The sequence below is a fragment of the Microsporum canis genome, genomic scaffold (genome assembly GCF_000151145.1).
Source record: "Microsporum canis CBS 113480 supercont1.9 genomic scaffold, whole genome shotgun sequence".
In the NCBI taxonomy this organism is placed as follows: domain Eukaryota; kingdom Fungi; phylum Ascomycota; class Eurotiomycetes; order Onygenales; family Arthrodermataceae; genus Microsporum; species Microsporum canis.
Window position 1 is genome coordinate 111,264 of NW_003299161.1, and position 25,234 is coordinate 136,497.

At 47.5% G+C, this 25,234-nt stretch overlaps 13 protein-coding genes across 13 annotated transcripts; 5 read left to right on the top strand and 8 right to left on the bottom strand.

The window, feature by feature from the left end:
• Window positions 1–163: 163 nt before the first annotated feature.
• MCYG_08493 (conserved hypothetical protein) lies at window positions 164–1,168 on the top strand (the record flags this gene model as incomplete). The annotated part of the gene is made up of 2 exons (XM_002842616.1): window positions 164–501; window positions 565–1,168. The coding sequence occupies 2 exons, from the start codon at window positions 164–166 to the stop codon at window positions 1,166–1,168; spliced, it is 942 nt and encodes a 313-aa protein (XP_002842662.1).
• A 291-nt stretch (window positions 1,169–1,459) lies between these two features.
• Window positions 1,460–4,472, bottom strand: MCYG_08494 (E3 ubiquitin-protein ligase pub1; the record flags this gene model as incomplete). Its single annotated transcript, XM_002842617.1, has 10 exons — window positions 1,460–1,559; window positions 1,621–2,016; window positions 2,079–2,216; window positions 2,273–2,566; window positions 2,623–3,715; window positions 3,758–3,808; window positions 3,881–4,014; window positions 4,076–4,280; window positions 4,352–4,374; window positions 4,453–4,472. The coding sequence occupies 10 exons, from the start codon at window positions 4,470–4,472 to the stop codon at window positions 1,460–1,462; spliced, it is 2,454 nt and encodes an 817-aa protein (XP_002842663.1).
• An 835-nt stretch (window positions 4,473–5,307) lies between these two features.
• MCYG_08495 (RNP domain-containing protein) lies at window positions 5,308–6,217 on the bottom strand (the record flags this gene model as incomplete). Its single annotated transcript, XM_002842618.1, has 4 exons — window positions 5,308–5,454; window positions 5,538–5,625; window positions 5,826–6,082; window positions 6,149–6,217. The coding sequence occupies 4 exons, from the start codon at window positions 6,215–6,217 to the stop codon at window positions 5,308–5,310; spliced, it is 561 nt and encodes a 186-aa protein (XP_002842664.1).
• A 612-nt stretch (window positions 6,218–6,829) lies between these two features.
• On the bottom strand, window positions 6,830–9,462 carry MCYG_08496 (conserved hypothetical protein; the record flags this gene model as incomplete). The annotated part of the gene is made up of 4 exons (XM_002842619.1): window positions 6,830–8,315; window positions 8,371–8,511; window positions 8,568–9,337; window positions 9,415–9,462. 4 exons carry the CDS (start codon window positions 9,460–9,462, stop codon window positions 6,830–6,832), a joined length of 2,445 nt encoding a protein of 814 aa, XP_002842665.1.
• A 324-nt stretch (window positions 9,463–9,786) lies between these two features.
• On the top strand, window positions 9,787–11,010 carry MCYG_08497 (conserved hypothetical protein; the record flags this gene model as incomplete). Its single annotated transcript, XM_002842620.1, has 4 exons — window positions 9,787–10,041; window positions 10,093–10,207; window positions 10,253–10,387; window positions 10,511–11,010. 4 exons carry the CDS (start codon window positions 9,787–9,789, stop codon window positions 11,008–11,010), a joined length of 1,005 nt encoding a protein of 334 aa, XP_002842666.1.
• A 242-nt stretch (window positions 11,011–11,252) lies between these two features.
• MCYG_08498 (complexed with Cdc5 protein Cwf18) lies at window positions 11,253–11,997 on the bottom strand (the record flags this gene model as incomplete). Its single annotated transcript, XM_002842621.1, has 2 exons — window positions 11,253–11,806; window positions 11,943–11,997. 2 exons carry the CDS (start codon window positions 11,995–11,997, stop codon window positions 11,253–11,255), a joined length of 609 nt encoding a protein of 202 aa, XP_002842667.1.
• A 220-nt stretch (window positions 11,998–12,217) lies between these two features.
• On the top strand, window positions 12,218–14,641 carry MCYG_08499 (pentatricopeptide repeat protein; the record flags this gene model as incomplete). Its single annotated transcript, XM_002842622.1, has 1 exon — window positions 12,218–14,641. One exon carries the CDS (start codon window positions 12,218–12,220, stop codon window positions 14,639–14,641), a length of 2,424 nt encoding a protein of 807 aa, XP_002842668.1.
• Window positions 14,642–14,936: 295 nt separating this feature from the next.
• Window positions 14,937–15,324, bottom strand: MCYG_08500 (transmembrane protein 167; the record flags this gene model as incomplete). The annotated part of the gene is made up of 2 exons (XM_002842623.1): window positions 14,937–15,257; window positions 15,301–15,324. 2 exons carry the CDS (start codon window positions 15,322–15,324, stop codon window positions 14,937–14,939), a joined length of 345 nt encoding a protein of 114 aa, XP_002842669.1.
• Window positions 15,325–15,327: 3 nt separating this feature from the next.
• MCYG_08501 (FUN81 protein) lies at window positions 15,328–16,292 on the top strand (the record flags this gene model as incomplete). The annotated part of the gene is made up of 3 exons (XM_002842624.1): window positions 15,328–15,336; window positions 15,559–15,676; window positions 15,784–16,292. 3 exons carry the CDS (start codon window positions 15,328–15,330, stop codon window positions 16,290–16,292), a joined length of 636 nt encoding a protein of 211 aa, XP_002842670.1.
• Window positions 16,293–16,870: 578 nt separating this feature from the next.
• On the bottom strand, window positions 16,871–18,171 carry MCYG_08502 (eukaryotic translation initiation factor 3 subunit F; the record flags this gene model as incomplete). The annotated part of the gene is made up of 3 exons (XM_002842625.1): window positions 16,871–17,102; window positions 17,182–17,894; window positions 17,957–18,171. The coding sequence occupies 3 exons, from the start codon at window positions 18,059–18,061 to the stop codon at window positions 16,871–16,873; spliced, it is 1,050 nt and encodes a 349-aa protein (XP_002842671.1).
• A 178-nt stretch (window positions 18,172–18,349) lies between these two features.
• Window positions 18,350–20,749, top strand: MCYG_08503 (digestive organ expansion factor; the record flags this gene model as incomplete). Its single annotated transcript, XM_002842626.1, has 5 exons — window positions 18,350–18,453; window positions 18,515–18,873; window positions 18,945–19,144; window positions 19,209–19,774; window positions 19,834–20,749. The coding sequence occupies 5 exons, from the start codon at window positions 18,350–18,352 to the stop codon at window positions 20,747–20,749; spliced, it is 2,145 nt and encodes a 714-aa protein (XP_002842672.1).
• Window positions 20,750–21,002: 253 nt separating this feature from the next.
• MCYG_08504 (conserved hypothetical protein) lies at window positions 21,003–22,496 on the bottom strand (the record flags this gene model as incomplete). The annotated part of the gene is made up of 2 exons (XM_002842627.1): window positions 21,003–22,085; window positions 22,158–22,496. 2 exons carry the CDS (start codon window positions 22,494–22,496, stop codon window positions 21,003–21,005), a joined length of 1,422 nt encoding a protein of 473 aa, XP_002842673.1.
• A 437-nt stretch (window positions 22,497–22,933) lies between these two features.
• Window positions 22,934–24,483, bottom strand: MCYG_08505 (phosphorylcholine transferase; the record flags this gene model as incomplete). Its single annotated transcript, XM_002842628.1, has 4 exons — window positions 22,934–23,038; window positions 23,136–23,502; window positions 23,565–23,915; window positions 23,966–24,483. 4 exons carry the CDS (start codon window positions 24,481–24,483, stop codon window positions 22,934–22,936), a joined length of 1,341 nt encoding a protein of 446 aa, XP_002842674.1.
• Window positions 24,484–25,234: the final 751 nt, after the last annotated feature.

Genomic DNA, 25,234 nt, shown 5'->3' on the forward strand with positions numbered 1-25,234 from the left:
GTATGCGTGTTGGTATGTTTGGGTGAAGATATCAAGGCGACGTAAAAGGCGGACGTTGATGTTTTCTCTTTTGGGATGTTTCGACGTTCCTCGCGAGTTGATGTTTTTTTTTTCCTTCAGTCGGTGTATCAGTATACATAGCGATATCAATATATAAATATAAATGCCTACGATCAAACTGTCTCCATGGGAGATCTCGCTGTCAGCGCTGTCAGAGCTGCTGTCGCGCTACGATAGCACTCTCGCCCGCGTATACCGTGACAAACTGGCCGCAAAGGCTGGCAAAGCTGCCAAATCGTCGATACCCAAGGCAAAAGAAAAGGATGTTGAAGACAGACTGAAGCTGTTCGTGGAGCTGGATGGCTGGCGTTATACCACTCTCCCAGCCATTCTGCTCGAACGAGCAGCCGGCAACGAAGACAACGAGAGCAAAGGAGAAACGAAGCATGTCAACGGCTATATCAACAAGGACGAACTGGTCCGTTTGATGGACTGGAAGCTGTACGTTCATTCCCTCCGTCGGCCTATCCTGCACGAATGATTCTTACTCTCTTTATATGCTAGAAAACATGGCTCTTTTCGACCTGCGCTTATGGGCTTGATTCGTTCGAATCCGGAGCCACAGGTAGAATCCATTAGCAAGGACGCGTTCTCAAAGCTGGCAGAAGCCGCTAGGGCCGGAGTCTTTCCTGAATCAAGTCTGCAGCTGCTCTGTAAAGGATTCCGTGGAGTCGGTCCCGCAACGGCATCCCTCGTTCTATCACTTGCACCGCATACCGACGCCTATCAAACGCCTTTCTTCAGTGATGAGCTGTACTACTGGCTCTGCCTGGACTTGTATTCGTCCGGCAAACGGATGCAAAAGCACAATCTTCCGAAGCTCAAATACAATCTAAAGGAATACCAAGATCTATGGGATGCATTCTCACGGTTACGCACACGCATTCAAAAGCTCTCTGAAGAAAGCAAGGCAGAACATTCATTTTCAGCGCAGGATATTGAAAAGATTGCATTTGTGGTGGGCCATCTCGAGGCTGCCAGCTTGGCCAGGGGTGATTCCAAAGACCCGTCAAAACCGGTCCCAGAACCTTCGCCTACCGGGCTCGATCGAGAAGATGAAAAAGACCAAGGCAGAAGGACTAGGAAAAGGAAGAGAAGGGACATCTAGGGTAGCATCTTTGGTGTATATACTTGTTCGCAGTCTTAGAATTAAAAAATGGCAAAGGAAATCCCCCTTATTTGGAATAAGTCGCTCCTGTTATTAAAGCTATCTCTGAACAGTATCAAATAAACTAGCTGGCTAAACGGTAAATGAACAAAATGAATGCGTGGTCTAAGGTGAAATCATTGGCTTTCCTATATACTAATTGTACACGGGGGTTCCCGGCCCTTGAGCTGTCACCGACCACATATGAACATGACGTGAAATCTGCGTCATCGTGAGGACAGAAAAAGTAATCTACTCCTGACCGAAACCAAGAGTCTCTTCAACTGCAATCGTAAGCTTATTCTGTAACGCTTCATATGTCTTATAAGGGGGTAGGTCGAGTCGATTGAAACTGTATTACGGGACTGTTAGCTGGCTATGATGATATCCGCGAGTAAGGGGTAACTACATACCAGGTGTGGGATTTTGGCAACGCATTAATATCCCCTGACTTCTCAATCGTGAATCTCCTTGGCCCATCGCTTCCCTGAAGGTCTTTAAAGCCGTTGACAGGAATACGGGACGTTCCGGTTGCGAACTGCAGTAATCGAGATTTCTGTTCTGCGTCCCAGCTCCTTATTACCTTCCAGAAGTTCTGAATTACTTCGTCATCTTCTTGGTACCCACGATAATCGGTATGTTTCTTCCAATCATCGATGTGGATATCGGCAATACCTCCGATAAGGAGTTCAAGCTCTCGCTCATCAAAAACATTAACAAGGTCAGCGGGGATAAGTTCATGGAACCCAGCGAGAAACGCATTAAACTGCTCCTCGACTCTCTTCTGGATCTTCCACTCCGTTACTAATCTATATGGTGAGAGTTCGTTAGAACCTGAGACCTAGCAGCGGCATTTTATGGGTATACTTACTCCACATATTGCTTTTTATTCTCGTTTGTAACCGGAATATTTCTTCCATTAGGAATCAAATCTATTGTCCTGCGCTCACCAAACTGCTCATCGTCAATCGAAAAGGTAAGTTCAATGATACCCTCAATATCGTTTTTACTGGTAGAAGGGTTAGTAGTGCCACGGCCAAATTTACGGGGTGTATGGATCCTTACAGGGTCCACGTCAGGTTTCTATGGAAATCTTCATCAACGCCTTCCATGTCTTGTAAGGTAACTTTCTTCCTCAGCATCATTTTGTAGAAAGCTCCAATGAAGAATGAATCCAGGAACCGACGGTGGAAAATAGCAAGCCCAACCACACGGCCAATGAACTTGAAATAATTCAAATGCTCTGGGTTGATACCAGAATGGGGATTAATTTGAAGGGTATAATTATCGTGGGCCGAATATTCGAACAAGCAATAAAAGGGATTGAACATTTCGTGGGAAAGAAGGAAGAAAAATTCTCTATATTACTTATCAGCGACAACATTATGCATAAAAGCAGGCAGAGGAGAGCATACCTTGAGAGACCACCATAATCTAAACCATCCTCTCCGTCGAATTTGATCATTAAACGCTTCTTTAAGTCGGCTGGGCTTTGCCTCATTATTTCTGCAAACGAATCCTCAAATATGGCACCACGACGAACTTTGACGTGGCATTGACCAGACATTATCCTCAAGCCTGGCTGTGACCTGAAATATATCAACTTGCGCCGGAAATCACGCTTGTATTGTGGAACGCCTTGGTCGAGAGACGACGGCAGCCGAGGGTCATCCCAAGTAGTGGTTTTGGTGTTATGGTCTACAAAGTACACTCGGGCGGTATTTGTTAATCGCATTTCCCAGCCACTTGGCAATGCACCCAAGTGATTAACTGTCTGTGATGCGAGATGATTACCGGTTTCTGGACCGTACATCTGGACATATTGCTGTTGCCGGGGGTCTACCCAGGTTGTGGTTCGTGTATTGTGATCAACATAATATGGGCGGCCCTCAGGGGTAAACCGTTGTTCCCATCCAGCAGGTAGTTCACCAGTCCCTGGAGTGGTCGTATTACTGGCCATCATGGACACTGCACTGGCAGTTGGAGCAGTGGGTGGAGTTCGAGCCTGCTGGGAGTCGGGCGAGTTTGCACCTGTGCGATCCTCCGGAAGCATTCTACTTCGATGGGCCCGGCGTTCCATCTGCATATTGGCTTCCATTTGAGTCCGCTGCGTCTGCTCATTGTAATTCTGTGCCGGCCGGTTCCAGGTAGTTGTGCGGGTGTTGTGATCGACGTAGTATGTCCGCCCTAGATTATCCTCCCGTCGCTCCCAGCCGGTAGGCAGCCTACCTTGGCTGTCTTCAAACGAGCTGCTTACATTTGCTCGAGCCGGGGCCGTGGGTTGTTGTGGTGAAGTGCTGACAGGCGCCACGGCTGCGGTTGTGGTGGAAGGATGTGAAGGTGTTAAATGAGAGGTGGAGTTGTTGGCCTGGGGCTCTAGAACGGTGGAATTTGGGCGGGGAGCGGTCGGAGGAGCCGGAGCAGACGGGGAGGTCTGAGGAATGGGAGCAGGCAAAGTAGAAGTGCTACTATTGATTGGCCGTGTAGCTCCGGCTTGTGACGTGGGAACTGGCGTAGATAGGTTTGTTGAAAGGTTGAGTATCAGCTTACCATGAACAACAAGGTTGTCGTTTGACTTTTTCAAATCTCTGGTAAGCATTTCTAAGATAAGGAGCGTCAGCCAGCCTTTCTTTCAAAAACCAATACAAGCCCGAAAAAAAGGGGATTTCGTACCATCGTCACCAATAGCAAGATCGATGACATCGCCAATACGAATATTGATCACTCCCAGAAAACCTTGGTCCTTCTTCTTGAACTTTTTCTGGTCAAATATTTGTATGGCAAGTATGCTATCCTCGGTGACTTTCCTGCGTGCCGTGTCAACATTTAATCAGATCCAGTGAAGGCTACGGTCCGGTATTCCCTTACAGATCAAACATCTCATTCCAGTATGGGTTCAATGTCTTCTTGATAACTGAGGTGGTATGGGTCTGTTCACCACCAACTGTTGCAACCGCAAAGGGATCCGGAAACCCTGGGGCTAACATGTCAGGATTCCTATTGTGTAAAAGGCCTCGAGGGATCTCGGACTCACGGAAAACATCACGTTTATATAGTCCATCGGCAGCGATAACTGCAAAGCAAAAAAAAGGGGGGTATTAGTTGTAGCCAACTTATCGCGGGGCATCTCTGTCTCTCTCTTACTGGTGACCCTAAGATTTGGTTGCCTAGATATAAAACAAAACGGCATTAGCAAGAAGGAATTCACTTCAGAAACAACAAATACATGGGGGAACATCACTCACGCTGGCAAGTTGGAGCCCATCTTTGCTCACAGGCAGACCCACGATAGGTTTTGACTGCCGGCTTCACGGCGTCTAAATCACCCTTGGAAGCTGGAAGAGTAGCATCAACCAACCCCCGCCAAAAAAACAAAAAAATAGACAACAAGAGGAGACGGGAAAGGCTGCAAGATGCAAGATGCAAGATGTCTCGCTGTCTGTCTTTGGAGGGAGAGGGAGAGAGACACTGAAACGGGATTCGACTCGAGCTGGTAAACTTGCTGGTATGGAGAAGAGGCGCAGACGGAGGCTGAGCACGACGAAGCGGTTCCTTTGGCGGGCCCCCTGGCCAATTGGTGCCTGGGAGTGTCGAACTGGTGGCAATCTCTCCACAGACAGTCAAGTAAATATATAGAGATATATATACAACAGCAACAGAGAAATAGCAGATTCAACAGAGCGAGAGAGAGAGAAAAAAGTCTTTCGTTACTTTTCTATTTGAAGTTTTCAAGATGTTTTTTTTATAATTTTTTTACTTCAGAGCAAAAAGGGACTTCCCGATGTGGACTAGCGCGTGGACATGTGACGTAGCTTTTTATATAAAGCAGAAAAAGCTGAAGAGAAGACGAGGAATAGAAGAGTAGAAGAGTAGATGAGTAGATGAGAAGAGGAGAGCAGGAGAACAGTTGAAGCCTGATTGAATATCGATTTAGTGCAGCGCGTTGTTTTTTTTACCCCGTCTTATCGCCGTATCATACACCAGCATTCCCAACTCCAGGTAGTAGTTAAAGAAGAAAAGAAAATAATATCAAACCAAAGAAGGCTGGTTCAATCCCAGGTTTTTGTCACTGTGCGCAATTGCTGGACGGCAATATCTCCCTAGTACGGTGCATATCCTCTTCCGCGGCCTCGGTAGCCGCCTCCTCGATATCCCCCTCGAGGCATTCCGCGGCCAAATCCACCACGGCCTCGTCCACGACCTCGTCCGCGAGTCATCCCGGGTAGGTTTGTGCGCTTTGGAACAACCTGTCGGGCGGGAGCACGTCCAATGTCAGTTACTGCCACTTCTTGTAACATCCTATACGCTTGGCCCACGGCTAAGGACTGACCTTTAGATTTCTTCCACGAAACAAGCTCTCGTTCAGGACTAGAGCTTGCGCCACAAGGCTGGGTTCGCTAAACTCGACGTACGCATACCTGCAACATACCATTAGCTCTCCCTTCTCTTGCCAGGTAGCGTGAGAGCCCGGGTGGGAAATAAAAAAAGGGCGTATCACAAGGGAGCAAATAACAGCGTCACAAAAGTAAAGGATCATAGAAGGTTGACAACATTGGAGCTGAGAGTGATTGGGGGAGGACTCGGGATCCATAGGCTAGACAGACAGGGAGAGACAAACCCCTTTGGATGGCCGGTAAATTTATCCAGCAAGATCGTGACTCGGTTTATCGAGCCGCAGCTCTGGAAATGAGCTTGAATCTCTTCCGGAGATGCAGCGTAGTCGACGTTTCCAACAAAGATACTTCTCGCGTCGATATCTTCCTTGTCTTCTCGCAGGTTCTCGGTCTGCTGGTCCAGTGAAGCTTGCATCTCATGCAGTTTCGCTGCTTCAGACTCCATCTTTGTCAGTCTCTCTCTCATCGCAGCAATTTCTTCCTACCGAGATAGATAAGTAGTTAGCCCTTGATCATACTGTTCAATAGGTGTGCTAGGAAGTTCTACTTCATCATCTCCGCCTTTCTCCTGGTTGTCTATATGCTCTCCGGCAACCTCTTCTGCTGTGCTAGCCATGGCGGGAAAATAGTGTAGTGGATAGCTTAAGAAACGCGATAAGTCGTGAACAGCTCAAAAATATCACAATATCCTTAATATTTAGATCAAGAGAAATAAAACAACCCCTAAGATGGAGACAGGAAATAGAAGAGTTAGCGACAGAGCTGGCTTGTTTAACTTCTAATGTCTTTTAAAGGGAAAAAAGTGATTTGCAAGTAATTAAATCACTTTAGTGGCAGATCACGTTACCTTTTCTTACCCGCTTCATAATTTTATACAAAAAGATACTAACATGTCAAAGAAGGCTGTATCAAAGGGGAAATAGATCCAAAGTATTCAAAAGTGTGCTTTTTGTTCTCTACTGAGTATATCAATTGCCACGAGCCATGAGAAACTAGCTAAGTCCCAACATCACAGCGGGAGAAAATGCAATAGATAGATATCAAGGTACAAGACCGCCATATGCTGCCTCGGTTTGGATAAGTTGGCCTGAGCCATGTCACATATAGTTAACAATACAAGCCTAGCAAACTTGCGTCTGGGTAGCAACACATCGAAAGTCCGAGTCACCATATGTTAGGCTTGCTTTACTCATCATGTACTCACTCAGATATGCAGCAAGGGAAGAGGTTATCCTGTGGATGCATTGCTATGAGACTGAGGTTTCTCGCTACTCGATGAGCCGGATACCACAAACGGGGCAGATTTTATATCGGAGGGTGTGGCGTTGGATGCAAGTGACGGGGAAGCGATGGTACTAGGGCGGTTCGTGGTTTCGGTATGGTAAGGCGCTTCGGGGGGTGGCGGTTTTGGAGGTAGATGGGAGGGAGTGCCCCATTTCGCAATCGAATCCTGGGCGTCAGCCTGTCTTCCGTAGGCTTGTTGTTGGCCCGTTGCGTTGGGGGGCGTTCCTTTGGATTTAAAATATTGGGAAGGAGGAGATGGATTTAATCCCGGCTTCGATGTATCTCTAGAATTTTGCCGCGAAGGGTTGTTGAATTGCGTGTTTGTGTACTGAAGAGCGTGAGTATTATTATCAAAATAAGCAGCTTGCGAATTGCCAGTTGGAGCAAACGATCTGTTTTGAGGACTAAACCGTGAACGTGAAAAGCTACCAGGTGCAGGATGAGAGGGCTTATTGGGTATAAATTGAGGGGACCCTAAACCCTGGGTATATGGGGTTTGGCCGCCCGCCATTGTGTTGGGAGGGAGATTTGGCCAGTGTACGGGAGGTGAACGTGCCATGGACTGGGGAAATCCAGGTTGGAAAGGAGCAGGAGTCCAAGCCGGAGGTGGTTGCGAATACTGCAAGTGACTGGGCGTGGAGTATGTAGGTGCCCTAGGAGACGGTACAGTTGCAGAACGTTGAGCCATCATAGGCGAAACCTGAGCAGGGTGCTGATACTGGGTGTACCCCCCTGGGTGGCCAGCTTGCCAGTTACTCTGGTTTGGATGCGATTGTGGCCCGGAGTATGGAAGCATTCCGTTCATTACTCCTGATGGAGCGTACATTGGGCCTGAAGGGCTCATTTGCGAGTAATGCATGCCAACACTTGGTGGAGTCTGAGTCATTACATAGTAATTCTGAGGCGGAACACCTCCATTATGAGACGTATTGTGATATACTGCTGGGCCACCCGCAAGTTGGGGGGAGGTGTAGTATGCGTTGAATTGTGATCTAGCCTCAAACCCATCGTCCTTTGGAGACCTAGGTTTGGATACCTTTTTCCGTCCTGCTCTGGAACTCGACCTGGAAACATCGGCGCTGTGTTCTCCACTGCCAGTATCGGTCGATTTCGATTCAGGGAAATCCCTGAATATACGCTCCCGCGCTTCCTGGTACTTGGCTTCGCGCTCTTCTCGAGTTAGATTGGCACGCTCTCTCGATGGTGTAGCTCCAGTCGATGATGTTCCCCCATTTCGCTCTTCATCGTGAGTAACATCACCCCCGGATTCCGAACCAGTTTTCGAAGGAACGGCTGAGCTTGTGGCAGTACTTCCGGTAGCAGAGCCCTTCTCACCGGGCTGACCCATACGGCGCATGATCTTCATCGCAGGGGCAGCCACAGATGGATTATTTCCGTTTGCAGGATGCAGCATCGTTAATGGAGTTGGCCTATGTTGTCTTAGTTTCGATGAGCCTCAGCATTAGTAATTTGGATACAACTTACAGCCTGCTCCATGGGGTTCGATGAAGCCTGACGGAAGTGACATTGTTGTCAACGAAATGTGTTAGGTGGTAATAGTCACCTAGCTTATGTGCAAGTAAGCGACCAAACGAGTTGCATGGTGGTAACTCTAAGGATCCTTCGCTTTAGGAGCCAGTTAGCTTGGTCGGCTGAAACAAGATTTATGATATAAGAGTTACCTTGAATTTTTGATGAACGATATAATCTTCTCTTCTAACTGGAGGAGTAGCAGACGGTCCTTTGGAGAACCCATAGCCTCCACAAGCTTTTCATCAGGTTCACTGGGAAATCCGTGAAGATTCTGCTCACTTTCAGATGCCGGTGTCGCCTCTCTAGGGAGAACCCCATTTCTCCGCAAAGCATCTTCATGGAAAGGCAAGGCATTTTTCTTCAACAGCTCAGGCTCTCTAAGCAAGGTATTTTTATGCAAGTCATCTCGATTTGACACGGGCGAAATAGAATTCGCCTGCGAGCTAGCAGTGTCTACAGCAGGGGCGAGATATTCATCTTCTTCCACCGCCTGAACACTCGCACTATCGTCAGGCCGTAAAGACTCCTTTTCATCCATGGCAAATGTGGTGACGGAAGCCATGCTTTTGGAATCAAAGCTGGTCGGTTTTGTGGATGAATTAGAGAGATGTGTTTGATCATCATCAAACAAACTGTCCGTTCGTGGCTGCCCATCCTCTTGAGCCCCACCGACAGTGTCTCGTATGGGCCTACCCTCTTTATCTTCCGAAAGATGAAGGTTATCCAATGTTTCGGCCAGGCCATTCCCATCTTTATCCGGCGTGGCGGGACGTGTAACTGGGCTCCGGACATCTTGGGCCGGGAGGCTATCGATATCTGCATTGCATCGACCTAACGAGCAGCTATTAGACCGAGAACCTTCACCGCGGTCGTGCGCCCGGGGAAGCTCAGATTCAGTATGAGGGTGCATTGCAGCAACCTAGAACAAAATAATATAAGTAAATACTGGTAATAAATAGCATAGGGTTATGTGGATTGAGGACGGATTTCCCCTACCTTTGCAAACGATGGTCGACTACCGGATTCTCCTGGCCTGGATGTCATTGCAATAACGAAGGGCAGGTGGCCATGTGAAAGGCAAGGAGGTACAGAGGATCGAGCGAACCGTTGTAGATAGATATCAACTGATATGTAATCAGGGAATAGAAATGATATCTCTAAGAAAAGCTAGGATGGACAGGCCCAGATACGGTGACGACATATCTCTGAGCTTCAGTATCCGGCATGAATAATGAGTTCATAGATATATCACGGCCTTTATTCCAACCATCCAACGGATACGATGAAACCTGCGCGCAGAGGCTGCCAATTTTCTCTCGCGGTGTGGGGGGGGTTGATAGTCGCAGACCAGACGGGGACAGGAAGAAAATGTGCCTCAAGTCATACAGACACAACGCCAGCGGGAGTCGCAGAAGAGCTGGCAGAAGGGCAAACTCCGTATACAGGCTGAACCGCGCAAGGAAGCAAGAGGACGACGGCGACGCTGAAGTGTTCGACTTGGAGATTCGCAAGGAGAAGAGGACGGAGAAGAAGAATGAAAGCGGTTTCTTTTACCCTTTTTGGCTTGTGGGCTTTTGCTTAGTCATCATAACCTCCACGAACGACGAGAGGAAGAACGACGCGGTTGATAATTATTGAACAACAAACTAGCAGAAGACGACGAAATAACAAGAGGGACGAGCTGGGAAGATGAACAGATATAGGAATATTCCAGGACGAGGTCCCCCGTCCAAGGCTACTCCTACCACGGTATGCCAGAAATGCTTGAAGAAAGATAAGTTCATCCCTTGCAACCAGCTTAATATATAGCTTATACTGACAGATCCTGTTTAAGCCATTACAGCTACGAATGTACAACACAGCTTCAGGAGAGGCCGTACGGTGCGAGACCGTCTAGAACTCAGCAGCTGTCCAACCCGCGGCTCCGGCCACAGCTGTCGACCGAAGTCCCAAATGATTTACTCAGAACGTAAGAATTGTGCCATAGCCTTTCTTTAGAGCTTTATGTTGACTTGATATTAAATAGTAAAGGGGTTGCTGATGAGCAACTAAGTCGAGCAAAAGAGGAACGGTCAAGGCTGAGTCCGAGTAGAAGCCCGGAAAGAGACTATGAAGGAGCTACACGAAGTTCAAGGAAAAGAGCTAGATCAGTGTCGTCATGCTCTTCAGTATCCACGATATCAACCAGCCGTTCACGGTCACCACCCGGCCGTTCGCGGCGAGATACGCAACCTTCGCGGTCGAATGCCCGTCCTCGTTCTCCAGCTAGAATGGCGAGGCCTGAGGCAAACCAGGCAGATCTTGGTTCTGATGGTCATGCAAACGAAATGCCACATCGAATTCATGACCAGAGCTCACACCGGTACCGACGGTCCCGATACTCGGACTCTCGGGAGCCAGACAGGCGTCGTGAGAGATCCAGAGAAGATACATCACATAGAAGCAGACGCCCAGAGAGAAGACGAGAGAGGTCCACCAGTGAAGACGAGGATCAACACAGTTTACCACGCTCGCGTGGCAGGGCGCCTAGACAACCTAGTTTTGAGGGCCACCCTGTCCGGCAAAACTCTCCACCTAGGCAACGAAGCCTAAGCCCGTATAGCAAGCGCCTTGCCCTCACACAAGCTATGAATGCGCATAGGTAGATAATCCTTGGAGACTTTTTTTTCGACGTTGAAGGGCTTCAGATAAGAATACTCCGTAATCTGCATCAACTCCCGCCAAATTCACCTAGATAACCGTTGTGGTACCAAATATGATTTCGAAGTAACCCCCCCCTCCCTTCCTGGGCCAAGGGGAAGGGAAAACTGATGTCAACGTGTTCCATATGATCATTAACTCCAGTCTTCTCCCTCCCTCCTCTGCTTAGTTTCCTCCTGCTCTCGGGTATGAATACCCTGGACGAGCATTTCACCGTCGATTCCGGCGGAATCTTCATCTCCATCATTGTCTCCTATGTGTTTGTCCTTTACCGCAGCCTGGGAATTCTGTATCCGCTGTCTGACAAGCTGAGCCATAGCGTTCTCCGTCTTAACGTCCAACACTCTCATCTTCTGCTCAAGGTCCCGCTTCAAGTCCCAATTAGGCTTCTTGGGTTGTAAGTTAAACAGGTCAATTGGTTTATCAGCGTCTTCATTTTCTTGCGCAGCTTGAGCAGTCGCCGCGGCGATTTCAGCTGCCTTGTCTTCTAACGTAACGGCGTCTCGAGTGGGGTCATTCTCAAATCCAAGCTTTGCACCCTTTGACTCCCAGTCGTAGTTTCGTCCAGACAGATATTGAGGCACGGTGCTGCCATCCGAGTCTTTCTGGTCTGCGGAATTGCTCTCGGTCTCGCTTCGTTGTCTCTTTAGGGACGCTAGTTTCGCAAGGCGAGCTTTGCGGTCCGCAGCTGCCGCATCCAGAGTCGTGTGTGAGGATGACATAGCACACGTATCGGTATTAAAATGCGTTTCCTAGAGAGCGATATTATGTGTTGTCAAGATGGTTGAAAGGAAACAAAATCTTGAAGAAATCCAAGTTTGTACCTTTTGCACCGCCACAAATTAAAGCCACAACAAGCAAACTTTCCCGTTTGGGCATTTTTGACTGAACAACTTTTTTTATTGTCGAGCTTCTTTAACGTCGACTATTCAATTAATAGATACAATCACCGCGATACGAACCGATATTGTTATATTTTGGGCACCAGTTGGCTGGTAGACTTGGTCTCAAAAGGTTCTGGCTGCTTATCATCCCATATTTTCCCTCAGTCTCCCCAATAAGTTATGGGAAACGACTCCATAAGAGACCTGACAGAGTTATGAGCCCTCTGGGCAGTGGGAGGAGAGGCCTACGCTCACAGCTATTTGATATTCTGTCAACCATTGCTCCTGTTGACTCTGTCCGGAGACCGCAAACCATATCAATTGCTCGAAAACAGCTCTCCTCACTCTCACCTTCGCCGAAATATGCTTCTACTGTAAGCAGCTGCCACAACGAATCGAAATCAGAGCTTTCATCTCCTCGGCAGCCCCATGATGCAGGCATTCGGGGCTCCAAGATATCATCCAGGCGGAATAGCTCATCACAGCGTCGGGAATTGGATGATAGAAGACATCATAAAGACAATGGAACACATATCATGCCGCAACAACCGCAGCCTCGAGCTAAACATATGCCTAAATGCGCAGAGGTTCACGTTCCTTGCCCAAACCAACGGTTGACGACCTCCCGCAGTGTTGAACCCCCAATTAATGCACCTTTGAGGTATCTAAAAGGCTATAATTTATCACGGCCACAGAGACGGGAATTGCGTGCGGCAATTGAAAGTGAATGTGCAGAAATTCGATCCTCTACAGACCGTGATGTGTACTCTGATGAGTACCTGGTCAGAGAAATGTCTCTCTATCCGCTTTCCCAAATTCATCCGAAATGGAAACAAAACTTGAAGACGCTATACGCCAATAAACGCAATAATGTTCCCGTTTCTGAAACATGGAAAATGTTGAGCACTGAGGATTCTGATATTGTGCCTGGGTGGATCAAGGGTATTTTGGGCTCTCCCCGCACCGCGCCTCCCCCTTCTACACGGTGGCGGCGCTTATGTCGAAATGAAGCCGCCAGGCGATGGCCTCTTATGATTCTGTGGCTACTGTTACATTCACCATTGAGAGCTCTACGGTTTTTAGAGGCTACAACCACCCGCTTTTCTCCCTCTTTCCCCATGGTTGCAGATTGCTTTATCTATCTTGAAACTTTTCATATTGCAGATTTTCTGAGCTCCCCAAAATCGAAAAAGAGGTATATTCATACATTGCGACATTGCCTCAGGCCAGAAGTCCTGCCCCACCTGTCGATGGGCTCACAGAGCGGGTTTCGGCTTTATCTGAAATACTGCGAGCCTCATATCCTATTAAAGGGCTTTAAGCACGTTATAAAACGTCAAAAGTTTCTCTCTCTGGAGACCTTACTATGCTTTACAGACCTTTTTACCAAGCAAGGCAACATCCCGGAAGCTTTGAACTCATTGCGCCTTCTTATGACTCGGTTTGAACCCCAGAAATATCATAAATCTCCAACAGTTACGGACCGGTGCTGCAACCTTTTAAAACTAGACCGTTACACTCGCAAAGATGATGGCAACATCACGTTTGAAATATTACCACAAATCCTGCAGATGGGAGTACAGCCTGATTTGTCTATATATAATATTGTGGTATCTAACGCTTCGAAATCGGACGACTTGGACACTGCGCTGCAGATAGTTCAGCTGATGGAAAGCCAAGGGGTTACACCAGACTCCCATACGTACCTATTAATACTACACAATGCTGTTCGTCTTAGGGATTATGAAAAGGTAGACCACATACTCCACAAGATTACGAAAGTCAAGACCCTGTCAACACATCCACATATTGTCAGCAAAACGTTGCATGCAATTCTATTACTCCCTAATAGTACGGGCCCAGGACAGAAAGGTGCCATGGAAACCTTTCATAAAATGCTTAACGTTTATAAAAGAGCACACCAATTACAGCCACTGGTCGACCTAGGGCTGGTTCCATACAGCCAGAATGACCAAGTACTTTCAGCATCGAAATCTCCCCCTTCGAACCAATCCCTAGGTATCATGATCACGGCGTACCTAAGGACGCAGCCTGACCCTGACAAAGTTTGGGAGTACTTTACACGCTTTCAGAAACTGGTGGCTAGCGGACATCCTCTAATTACACCTCTGGTTTCAACAGATTATGTCTTTAATAGCTTTCTCATGGCGCTTCGGTTTGAATCTCGGATGATACCGAACTGTTTCATGCTTCTCAAGTATATGCTCCAACCTCTCTCAGAAACAGCTCTCTATGTAGCGAGAGGCCAGGGCTGTGACCCACTTTCACCTTTACCAGCGCAACCATCGAAACGAACTTGGACGATATTATTAAATACATTAATATCTCATAACCAGATAGAGGCAGCGGAGAAACTTCACCAAACGATGAAAGATCGCGGAGTAGAAATCAATGATGTGTCCTGGAACACCCTCATCAGGGGATATGCTTCCAATCAGATGGTCGAAGCAGCAGCTAAAGCGCTGAAGGAGATGGAGAGGCAGTCTTGGAGCCCTGATGGTCACACCGTCAAGGCCTTGGGATTTATTGAGAACCAAGAGCTTCTTCGTACAATCCTTGATCACCTTGACTCTGAGTCTGAGTTGGAGAAAGGCAAGTCGGCTGTCGAAGAGTGTTAATGCTTGCAAGAGCATCGTGCATAATGTATTATAGGTGTATTGTATTATATATGATGATACAATAGATAATTGACACGAATAAATGACCCGCACGTAATATATATCTCCCTCCTCTTGATATCGTTTCTGTTGTCTACAAACCATTATTTCGTAGAATTATGGGTAGAGCTCATGAATTCTTTAAAAAGTAGTACTCCTTTAAACCACATACGCGCCAAATTTCAAGATAAACGAAGGAAAGGAAAAAGACCATGTATCAAGTGCCAAGTTGCTAATTCCCTAGGAAGAGGGAGATCTATTTCCCACAGTCAGAGAGGGATTGATTTTTACATCTTATGGAATCTAAACTTACGGCCATAATTATGCAGCAAATACTGACATATGGACTTAATCGCTCGCCGACCCGCGCACATTTCCAGAATATGCCGAAAAAGCTATGGGGAGTTAGCAAGGACAGAATCCAGGTATATACGGATATATAGTCAGAAAAAAGGATTAGATAGTACCCGTTTTGATGGCGGTCCATGATTCCAGGCATTATACTGTGTGCATAAGCACTTGTACAGATGATCAAAAGGATCACTAGTAGAAGAGACTGGAAATTAAACAGAGCAGCCTAGGGACTCAGTCAGATAAATACATCCCTAACACGGTATTACACGCCAGAATAAAACTATTAGCATACCATGGCGGTCGTAAGTAGACTCTTGATCTCTTATAAGCAAACTGCAGCCTGAAGGTGTCTTTTTGCCCTTTTATTTGTTTCTCTTTTTTCTTTGCTTTGAACGAAATTGATGGATCAAGGGACAATCACGTGACAAACACAGCGCTTGGCTCCGACTGTATTAAACGCGCGCTAAGAGGCGCTTTTGGCGATTCTCAACTTCTTTCGATCTTTCAACTTTCTCCATCTTCAGCATTTTCTGTGTGGACATTTCGTTGTCGAAGAGAAGAGATCGCTTTTTATCAAGCTTCTGCCCATCAGGATAGCCGCAAGGAAGAGCATAGGACGACACGGTCATGTCGGAACCAAGAGTGCGTCTGACAAGGCATCAGGGTCAACTGAGCTTTGGCAATGAAAGTATGACATAGTGTGCACGTCTTCCTGGGCCTCTGTTTCTAACATTTGATATTTGATTTAGTTCGACAACTGCTCTACGCCTATGGTGACACGACTCCTCATTCCAATTTCCCCCAGGAACCCAACGCTGAAACAGTTCGCGTGCTGGATGAAATTGTGACCGATTTCATTATTGAGACTTGCCACGAAGCGGCCCAGGTCGCCAACTATTCAAACCGACAAAAAGTCAAGGCCGATGACTTTCGTTTCATTTTACGACGAGACCCCGTCAAGCTCGGTCGTGTGCAGGAGCTATTCCGCCTTGAACGTGAGCTCAAAGAAGCAAGAAAGGCTTTTGACCAAAACGATGACCGATTGGGTGGCGGCTTAAAGGAGGCCTCCAAGGCGGAATTGGCTGACTTGGCTGATGCGGCTGGCATACAAGACGACACACTCTCAAAAGATGGCACTTCGGTCCCAAGAACCAAGGGGAAGCGAGGGAAGTATAAAAAGCGCAACACAACGGACCCGTCTGCTGGTAATACAGGCAAGAAACGTAAGCTAGGTTCTATTGATGGCGGTCTATCTTAACAAAGTTCTTCCCCATTGGTTACCCCAAAGCTCTGTGATCCATATGAGTTAATCATTATCCTTCGTCCTCCATAAAGTTGGGCTATTCGATACTTGAGCATACACCACCCCGCCAGATACCCAACAATCACAGAGTATCTTTGTATGCTTGTATGAGGATTACCCACTCACGCCATCAAAGAGTTATGAAAGGATCATAATGGTGAAGGGGGTAGCAATATTTCCAACGCTATCCTAGGCACCACTTAGTGTCGCCTATCAAGGACCTCTTATTACGATGAGAGCGCATGGTCAAATATTAACAATCCTTGTCACAGCCAACAATAATACGGCGTTGTCCCACTTTACCACGGCCTTCTAGCAGAAGCATGAAAATCGTTTCATTCGTCTACCTGGTTAAAAAGCCCCCCCTTTTTTTTATTGTGGGCATAATGCAAATATAACTCCAAAGACGCCTTCGTACTCCCACAACCGACGCGAAGCACGACTCCAAAAGTAAATTTACCGAACGACCTGCCAGTTCCATGACTACAGTTAAGACTGGGGAAGGTGATGAAGGTAGAAAATCCTGATATTGCTTAAGCTCGCAACTCTTCGGCTTGAGCACTACCACGTTGTCCACCTCGACCTCTGTTTGTCCGGTGACCACGTTGGCCGCCTGATTCTCCCGTGTTTCCAGTGGTGTTGCCACCATCACCACCACCTCCCAAAGTAAGCTGGGCGGTTGCAAGTCGGTTGGAGAGCTCCATTTGTGTGCGGATGGAGTTGGCAAGGTACGAGACCACAAGCACGTCCTGGATATGTTTGTTACTGTCAAACGAGTTAGTTTAGCTCGGCTCCATAGATATAATAGGAAATATGAAACGTGGTATAAAAGTTGAACACGTACAAGTCACTTTCGATCTCAGCAGCATCCACCTTTGGTGCAAGTGCAAGGGCGTTCAGTAGAAACTGGCCAAGGGCGGTGGAAGCAGGTGCCTCCTCATCCATTACCGACTCCACATATCTCGAAACTCGATCGATCATGCCGATGACTTCTTCAATAGATCTTTCCAGGTTGTCGATGTCTGTGAAGAGATTCGTCGATCGGTCTTCCCTATCCTTTGCCGCCGCGATCGCCTCCAGACCGTTCTTCTCCGCATCGCCGTATCTGATCTCATAAGGCACCGGTATAAATGCCGCACTATCTGCAGCTCGCTCCGTTGTGACACCCACCGGTGCAGAAATATATGTCCTGGTCACGATATCCTTGCCGGGCTCGGTAGAGACAGTCAAGTGGACTGCTGGATGAGGCCATGTTCCGTCGCCATGTCCACCGTAAAAATTTTGAATCAAAGCCGAAAATGTGTTTAGCTCCGACGAGGTTGCATACCACCCGACAAGAACTTCTTTGGGGTTGGCTTTTAGGTGAAGAGAGAGCATCTGCTTCTGGTACTCCATATCCACCTCGACCTGGTCGGTGGTCTCTGTGTGGCCGACAGCGAAACAGGTGCGGATCTCAACCTCTGTCCCATCTTCAGATCGAGTGCCAAGCAGAGTGCCGATAACTCGTTCTTGGTCAGCATTGCGTCGAAGGGAGTGGTCAAGAATCGAAAAGATAGCCTAGATCATCGTCTCACTTCAGCCTATGCGACCTGTGCCATCTACTCTTGCGTTTAGCTTACCTGGGGCTGTATGATAACGTTGAGAGGGGCAGTTGTGGGCGCAACTCCTATAGTCGCTGGTCCCAGGGGCCGCGCAATATGGATAAATGAGCCAGTGTCAGCCATGATTGCGAGAGGAGCCGGCAGTTTTGTCCGTGAGGTCTTTTGTTCAATGACTCGTCCTGGATGTGCTCTTTTTGGCGGCTTGAAGATTGAAGTTCTGCTTTGGATGTTTCGTTAACTATTTGTGTGTGGCGGGAAATTTTCTACGCTTAGATAAGATAAGATCGAGATCAGGGAAAAAAAAGATATAAAAAAAACCGACGGCTTCATGTACATAACTACAAGTGAAAGATTCGCCGCGTCAATTAGTTGGGGTTGGTTATTAACTGGCTTCTTTTATGGCCAGAGATTATGGCAGTCCATCATAAAAGAGCTGGGGCCCATCGAGGCAGAGGTTCTAAACCTGGCCGGGGTAGGGGACGGAAGTTTGAGACCTCGAGACTCAAGGATGTGAGGTTTGTTATTCGAAGATCAAGCTATTATTATCGCTTACAACATACTAATTCGTGTTTACAGTGAGGATAACTCGTCTGGAGATGAAGAACGTGCGAATGTGGAACCGGTCGAGGAACCGGGCGATAGCGAAGGATCTGTTGTATCTTCCGGGAGCGACCTTGACGACCAACCGCGAGAGAATTCATACAGCACTCTTTTGAAGCTGTTGAACAATGATGCCAAATCGAACGAACCAGCGCGTAAGAAACGAAAAATTAGGCCTAATGAACAACATACGAGCCTCTCTGAACTACCTATACCTGTAGAGGGAGATGTCGATCCTGGGAACGAATTGGTTGATATGGAGGAATCGGAGGATGAAATTATAGACGATGCAGATTCACATTTGGAGGATGACATCGATGGCCTCGTAACTGACGGTTAGCTCCTCTGAAAATTCCTCTTGAAGCTCTAATTGTGCTTTGACTAATTGTTTCCCCCATCTGTATAGGCAGAAATGATCCGTTTGAAAGCCACTTTGGAAATCCTGATGAATCTGAACTATCTCAGAAGATTGAAGCTTGTTCTCGGCGATGGCGCTCTATAAAGTCGGACCTAATTGATGGATTGTATGCTGTGGCATGTAGTCCGGATGTAGAGCAAGCAACAAGTGTCGTTTTGCCTACGACCCCTACACCAGTTGATCTTAAGGTATTTTATTTGATCTTTGAAACGCTTAAGATTCTCGAATGTTCATTCACTAATACACTGCTAGCTCAAGCGAAAATTAGCAAGGAGTGCCATCTCATTCGACCCTCTTAGCACCTGCCTTACGCCATACATATTCGGATACCGTGATACCTTTTTTTGCTCGAGAACGACTCAAAACTCTGCTAAGCTGCGGGACATATATTGTCTACATGCTTTAAACCATGTTCTAAAAACTAGAGACCGCGTGATCAAGAACAGTGCGATCTTGTCAAAGGAAGACGGAGGCGACATTGAACTAAGAGATCAAGGATTTACAAGGCCTAAAGTGCTGATAATCCTACCAACTCGACAGGCATGCGTTCGTCTAGTCGACTCTCTCACTAAGCTTTTCCCCATGGAACAGCAAGAAAACAAGAAAAGATTCATGGACAGCTTCTCCGCGGCTGATAATGATGGCTGGGTCAACAAAACAGATGACTTCAAGGAGCTGTTTGGAGGAAATGACGATGACATGTTCCGACTTGGTCTGAAGTTCACAAGGAAATCTCTCAAATTATTTTCACAGTTTTATAGCTCTGATATTATTATTGCAAGTCCGCTCGGGCTACGAACTGCAATAGAAAAGGAAGGGTAAGTGAAAGCCAATTCTATGCTTTATGAACCAAGGACTGACGTTTTTATTATTATAGGGGGAAGAAACTTGAAAATGATTTCCTTTCCTCAATTGAGATGGTCATTGTAGATCATGCAGATGCCCTTATAATGCAGAATTGGGAGCATGTTGAATACATATTCTCCAACCTCAACCTTCAGCCAAAAGAGGCGCATGGCTGTGATTTTAGCCGAGTAAGGCAATGGTACCTTGACGGCCATGCAAAGTTCCTACGGCAAACACTCGTCTTTTCGGCTTTCAATACTCCAGAGCTCAACGCGCTGTACAATTCACAGATGCAAAATGCCTTCGGAAAAGCAAAAATAATGCCAAAATATGACGGTGCCATTCTAAATCTCCGACTACCAATTTCCATCAAGCAAACATTCTCTCGCTTCGATTCGCTTTCACCTCTCAAAGACCCGGAAGCTCGCTTCCAGTACTTCACTCGAACAGTTCTAGCCAACCTTTCACGCAGCTGGACAGAGACAAGCTCTGGAAAGGGGAAGTTAGGCGGGACACTCATATTCATCCCTTCATACCTAGATTTTGTCCGCGTACGGAACCACTTTGCCAATTCCTCCCAGACTGCTAATATATCGTTTGGCTTGATATCAGAGTACACATCTGTACAGGACTCATCAAAGGCCCGAAGCCATTTTATGAATGGAAGACATTCCGTTCTACTCTATACGGAGCGAGCACATCACTTCCGCCGATATAATATTCGAGGTGTCAGCAATATCATTATGTATGGGCTACCCGACAATCCCATATTTTGGGGAGAAGTAGTCGAGTATCTGGGAACTGCTCCTGGCGGCACAACTACCACTCCTACGCTACGAGTTCTTTTCTCAAAGTGGGATGCTCTGAAGCTAGAGAGGATTGTGGGCACGGCTAGGGTTCGAAGCATGCTGTTAGAAAAGGGAGGGGATACGTTTACTTTTGTCTAGGCATAGAAGATATTGCAAGGATAAAACAGTATATATTGTTAACTTATATACCACTTTTGTTATATACCCTTTTGACCTACTCAAGTCTTTGTATAATTACCATTGATATCCAGTGGACCTATTCACATTCTCACATCAAGCTTAATATGCCTAGCCTGGATTCAAATCTATGTACTAGGTCTCATAAAAAGTCGTCATTATAGATGAACCATCCAAAACAGTCTTTCATTTTTATTCTAGTAATGATCATAACTCAACCACCGCGACGGCGGCCCAGTAAGGCTTCAGTCTCGCCTTCATCAGCCGATGCACGATCCCGAGCAGTCCACGGCTTGGGCAAGGCTTGGTGCTCGACATCGTGCTCGTCATTGCTGTTCTCAGGATGTTGGGAGGTCTCCCCAGGTTTTGTCTGGCTACCGTTGTCGGCCTTTTTATCACGCCCAGCTGAAAGTGCCACATACAAGGCACTCAGTAGAATGATCGTAGATCCAAGCAAGCTGGTAGATGACGGAGTGGTGTTCCATATAACCTTGTCATAGAACAACGCAAAGATAATCTGTAGATATAACATAGATGTGGCACTAGAGCCATGGGTGGAGGGCTTTCCATCAATTTTCGGGGGCACATACGAAAGGCCGGCCGTCAGAAGATACTGAAAGACAAATCCACAAAGGCCCAGGCTGATGAGCAGAAGAAGCTCGGTGAGGTTGGCAGGGAGCCTCAGGCTAACAGAGGGGATGAACAGAACAGCAATGAGACACATGACTGAAGTTGAAAGGGCGAAGTAATTGACGCTCACGAGAGGGTGAGCACGACGCCCGATTTTGCGGATCATGGTGTATGCCGTTGTTGCTCCCACCACTCCCACGAGAGCTGCTGCAACAGCAAGAAGATGCTGCTTTATATCAGGATCCTGTGAGCTCCCGCTGGCTGCAAAGAGTCTCGTAAGGAACGAATTGCTCTGTGGCAGCATACTGGCGGATTCCTGCTCCGTTGGGCTTTTTGGGAAGAGTGCCACTGGCCTTGCAATGAGAACGACCCCGAGAATCGATATTACTCCGGCCAACTGCTGTCTCTTTGTAAACCTCTCGTTTGGCATGACGAAGGACGCCACATAGCAAGAGGCGATTGGCGTCAAAAAGGTCAAGACGGTGGCTTCGGAGAGAGGCAGGTATATGAGGGAGTAATACAGGCTCAGCACTCCTATAAACCCACTAATACCGCGAAGTATCAAGAGTGGCCGTATGGCTGGCGCTCCCAGAGGATCAGGGACCTTCATATACCACATATATATGAAGCTGAACAGGGCGGTTGCGGGCATACGAACGAGTAAAATCTACATGTTGCACATTGCCGCATGTCAGCCCGTAGTACAATTAACTAGATAAGACGGCAGCAAGAAACGCACCTGAAAGGGAGCCATGCCTTTACCGTGAGGCCCATCTCGCTCCAGCAGCCTCGCCATGACGTTCATGGTAGCTCCAAAGAACTGCGCGAGCAGAACCAGCAGCATTCCTTTACCCTGCAACCAGATCTGCCACACCTGCTGGAGCCATCGAGATGGGCTTGCAAACGCTTTTGAACCGGGAGCAGCTTCACAGCTATCGCTTGGGCCGCTGGCAGTCTGTTGTCCTTCATGATGCCCTTCATGGTGTCCTTCAATGGGAGTCGCTATGGGCTCTTCGCTGTTTATCAACGACTCTCCTGGCTGGTGGGAAACTCCTCGAGCGCTGGGCTCACCCGACATTGCGCAGACGAGAGGCTTCCTGATATTAATTCCGTTTTGGTGTGTAGATAGAATGGGCCGTCTCGCTGGGTAGTTTTGTTCTATGTAGGCTGAGTAAAAGATGCAGTCTCTGTCTCGGCAAAGAAATATTTTACCCGGACATAAATTACGATGTAGATAGCATGATTAGTTCTTGTCAAATAGACAAAAGCCCAGCTTCAACTAATGTATAGCAGTCTTTACATAGAGTCATAGAGGTGAATATATTATGTTTGTACAGTTTAAAAAAACACATAGGAGCCCCCGTTCAACCAGAGCTGCCAGTAAGGTTGAAACATTCTCCCGAGGGAAGACAGGATAACGTGTAGAAAATTCGCATCAGACGGCGTACTTTTTTGCTTGCTATCATTTTCATAGTTCCGAAGTTGCATACATTAGGTATATAAAGTAATAAAGAATCACTCCTTTCTAGTCGAAACATTCCGTTCGGTTTCCTCGTCACTCCCCGACGGCGACACTGGTTGGCTTGCTGTGTTATGGAGCGAGGTCCGGCTTCTCATCATCTAGAAGACGTGTCAGTATTGCTGAGTCTGTAGCATTTATATATATATATATATGTGCGTGCGTGCGTGCGTGTGTGTGTGAGGGAGGGAGACATACCCATGACCGCACTCCGCCAATTAGTCCCAAGCTGTATCCCGTAGCAAAGTCTTCGCTTCTACCGGCCACGCCTGGGCTTTCTGGTCTGCTGGGGGGTTCGGCCTGTAGATGGGCTCTGGATCCCCAATTGGGACCGGCTTCTTGTCGTGTAGGGCTGGTAGGCCGGCTGTTCTGCCATAACTGACGGATCTCTTTGCTCAACTCCTGCCCGGTAGTAGACCAGTTATTCTTGATGGCATTACGGAGCTCCGTGACGTGTCGTTTGATTTCAAGCTCGTTCTTCTTCACCCAGGAAACGTTCAGCTCCTGTCTGGAGGCTCCTCTCTTGAACTGGCGAGCTATGTATTTATCATAGTCACGAACCACCCTATTTACATGATTTGGTTAAAGTCAATCTTTATTGGAATCGAACTTAGATGATAGACCTACTTGGTGATGATGCCGGTTGTGCTGACTCCCTCTGTCCTCTGGGTAACGAGGAATTTGCCCATCTGCTTGATCGGAGAGTAGATGTCGTCTCCTTCATCAGCTCCATAAGGCAGGTCGTCGTGAGCCACGTAGTCGATCTGATGCTCCTCCAGGAACTCTGGGGTCACTATCCAGGGACAATTTGGTATCACTTCATCGACCCATTTGCAGTGGCGTATGGTCTCTGCCCTCTCCACCTCGTTCAAGACTGTCAGGCCCTTTCGTTTATGCGTCTCCGCGTCTCCAGTCACCCCAACGATCAGGTACGTGTTTGGAATCAGGTTCTTAGCTTGCTCTAGTTGGCGCATATGTCTGTAAATCCATTAGCAATGCCCATGATACGTCTGCCGTGTAATACGTACCCGAGATGGAAGAGGTCGAAAACCCCATCCGCATACACTCTCACCGGCCGGTTTGTTGGGGGAGGATTGGTATGGTACCCCTTGGGATCCTGAATTCCGGCATGCGTAGCTGGCTTGAGGCGCTCGCGCTCCTCCTGCCGCGACTCAGCCCGCCGCTTTGCCCGGTTTTCAATATCAACACTCGCCTCCGTAGTCTCTGACGGCTCACCGGGGTCGATGTTACTTGTTGCACGGCTGCTCACGCCTTCGTGTGCGCCAGACCTATGCTTCAGGTCCTCGGCAACAGACCGGCGTCGAGCCCGCTTGACAGGCGGCACATCTGGCCCGGCATTCTTGTGCTTCAGGACGGGAGAAGCTGTAGCAGCAGTAGAGTCGCCTGCATCTTCACCAGATGCGTCGCGAGAGGTAGGCTGGAGCAGCTCTGCCGGGGAGGCTGGCGGTGCTGGTTCTGATGCGGGTGCAGCTTGTAGATGTGAGGAGCTCCGCTTCCGTTTCGTGGTCGAAGCCGGCGGCGACATCGTGGAATGCTAAAATAGAACTGCCTCTGACGGGAGGAAACCAGCTAATACTCGTAGGCAAGCATTGGAAGCTGAAAGTCGTTCTCTCGTTCGTTTTGCAGAGACGAAGTTGAAATAACAAGTTCAGCTTTCCAACAAAATTTCGTTTTCAGGGGCGCCGGCGGGTGGATCAGCTTTTGTTCCAGGGATTTTTTATTTACAACATTTGATCAAGCATTATGATGGGCTCGCTATATTCAATTACCTGTTGGCACTGTGTATAGAGATCGTATCATCAATCTGGATTCGTGTGAGTTGTATGGCGATGCGTATATGATAGCCAGTGACCATAATATATACATCAATACGAGTATAGCATCAAACCCACCAGCAGCTATCGATCAAGACAGCAACTATGCGAACGTTGGATTGAAAGGACAAATGCAAGAAGAGTCATGCGCCTCGCCTGTCAAGCCATCCATAGAAGATGAGAGAAAGAGGGAGAAGTCTGAAATATAGAAGAAATGCCCCCAGATCAGGACGAGCAGCAGAAGAAAAGAAACGAAGAAAGAAGAAGAAGAAAAGAAAAAGACACCCGATATTCCATTGAAAAAGAACCAAGTCGATGAGACCAGATAAATCCCTTTTATATAGTTGTCTGTCGTTGTTTTTTTTTTTTTTTGCTCCCTCAAACCAACCGTTTCGGTGTATCGTCAACCCTTGATAGACGTATTCCTCCTGTTAAAAAGGATATGCAAAACAGATAGTAACA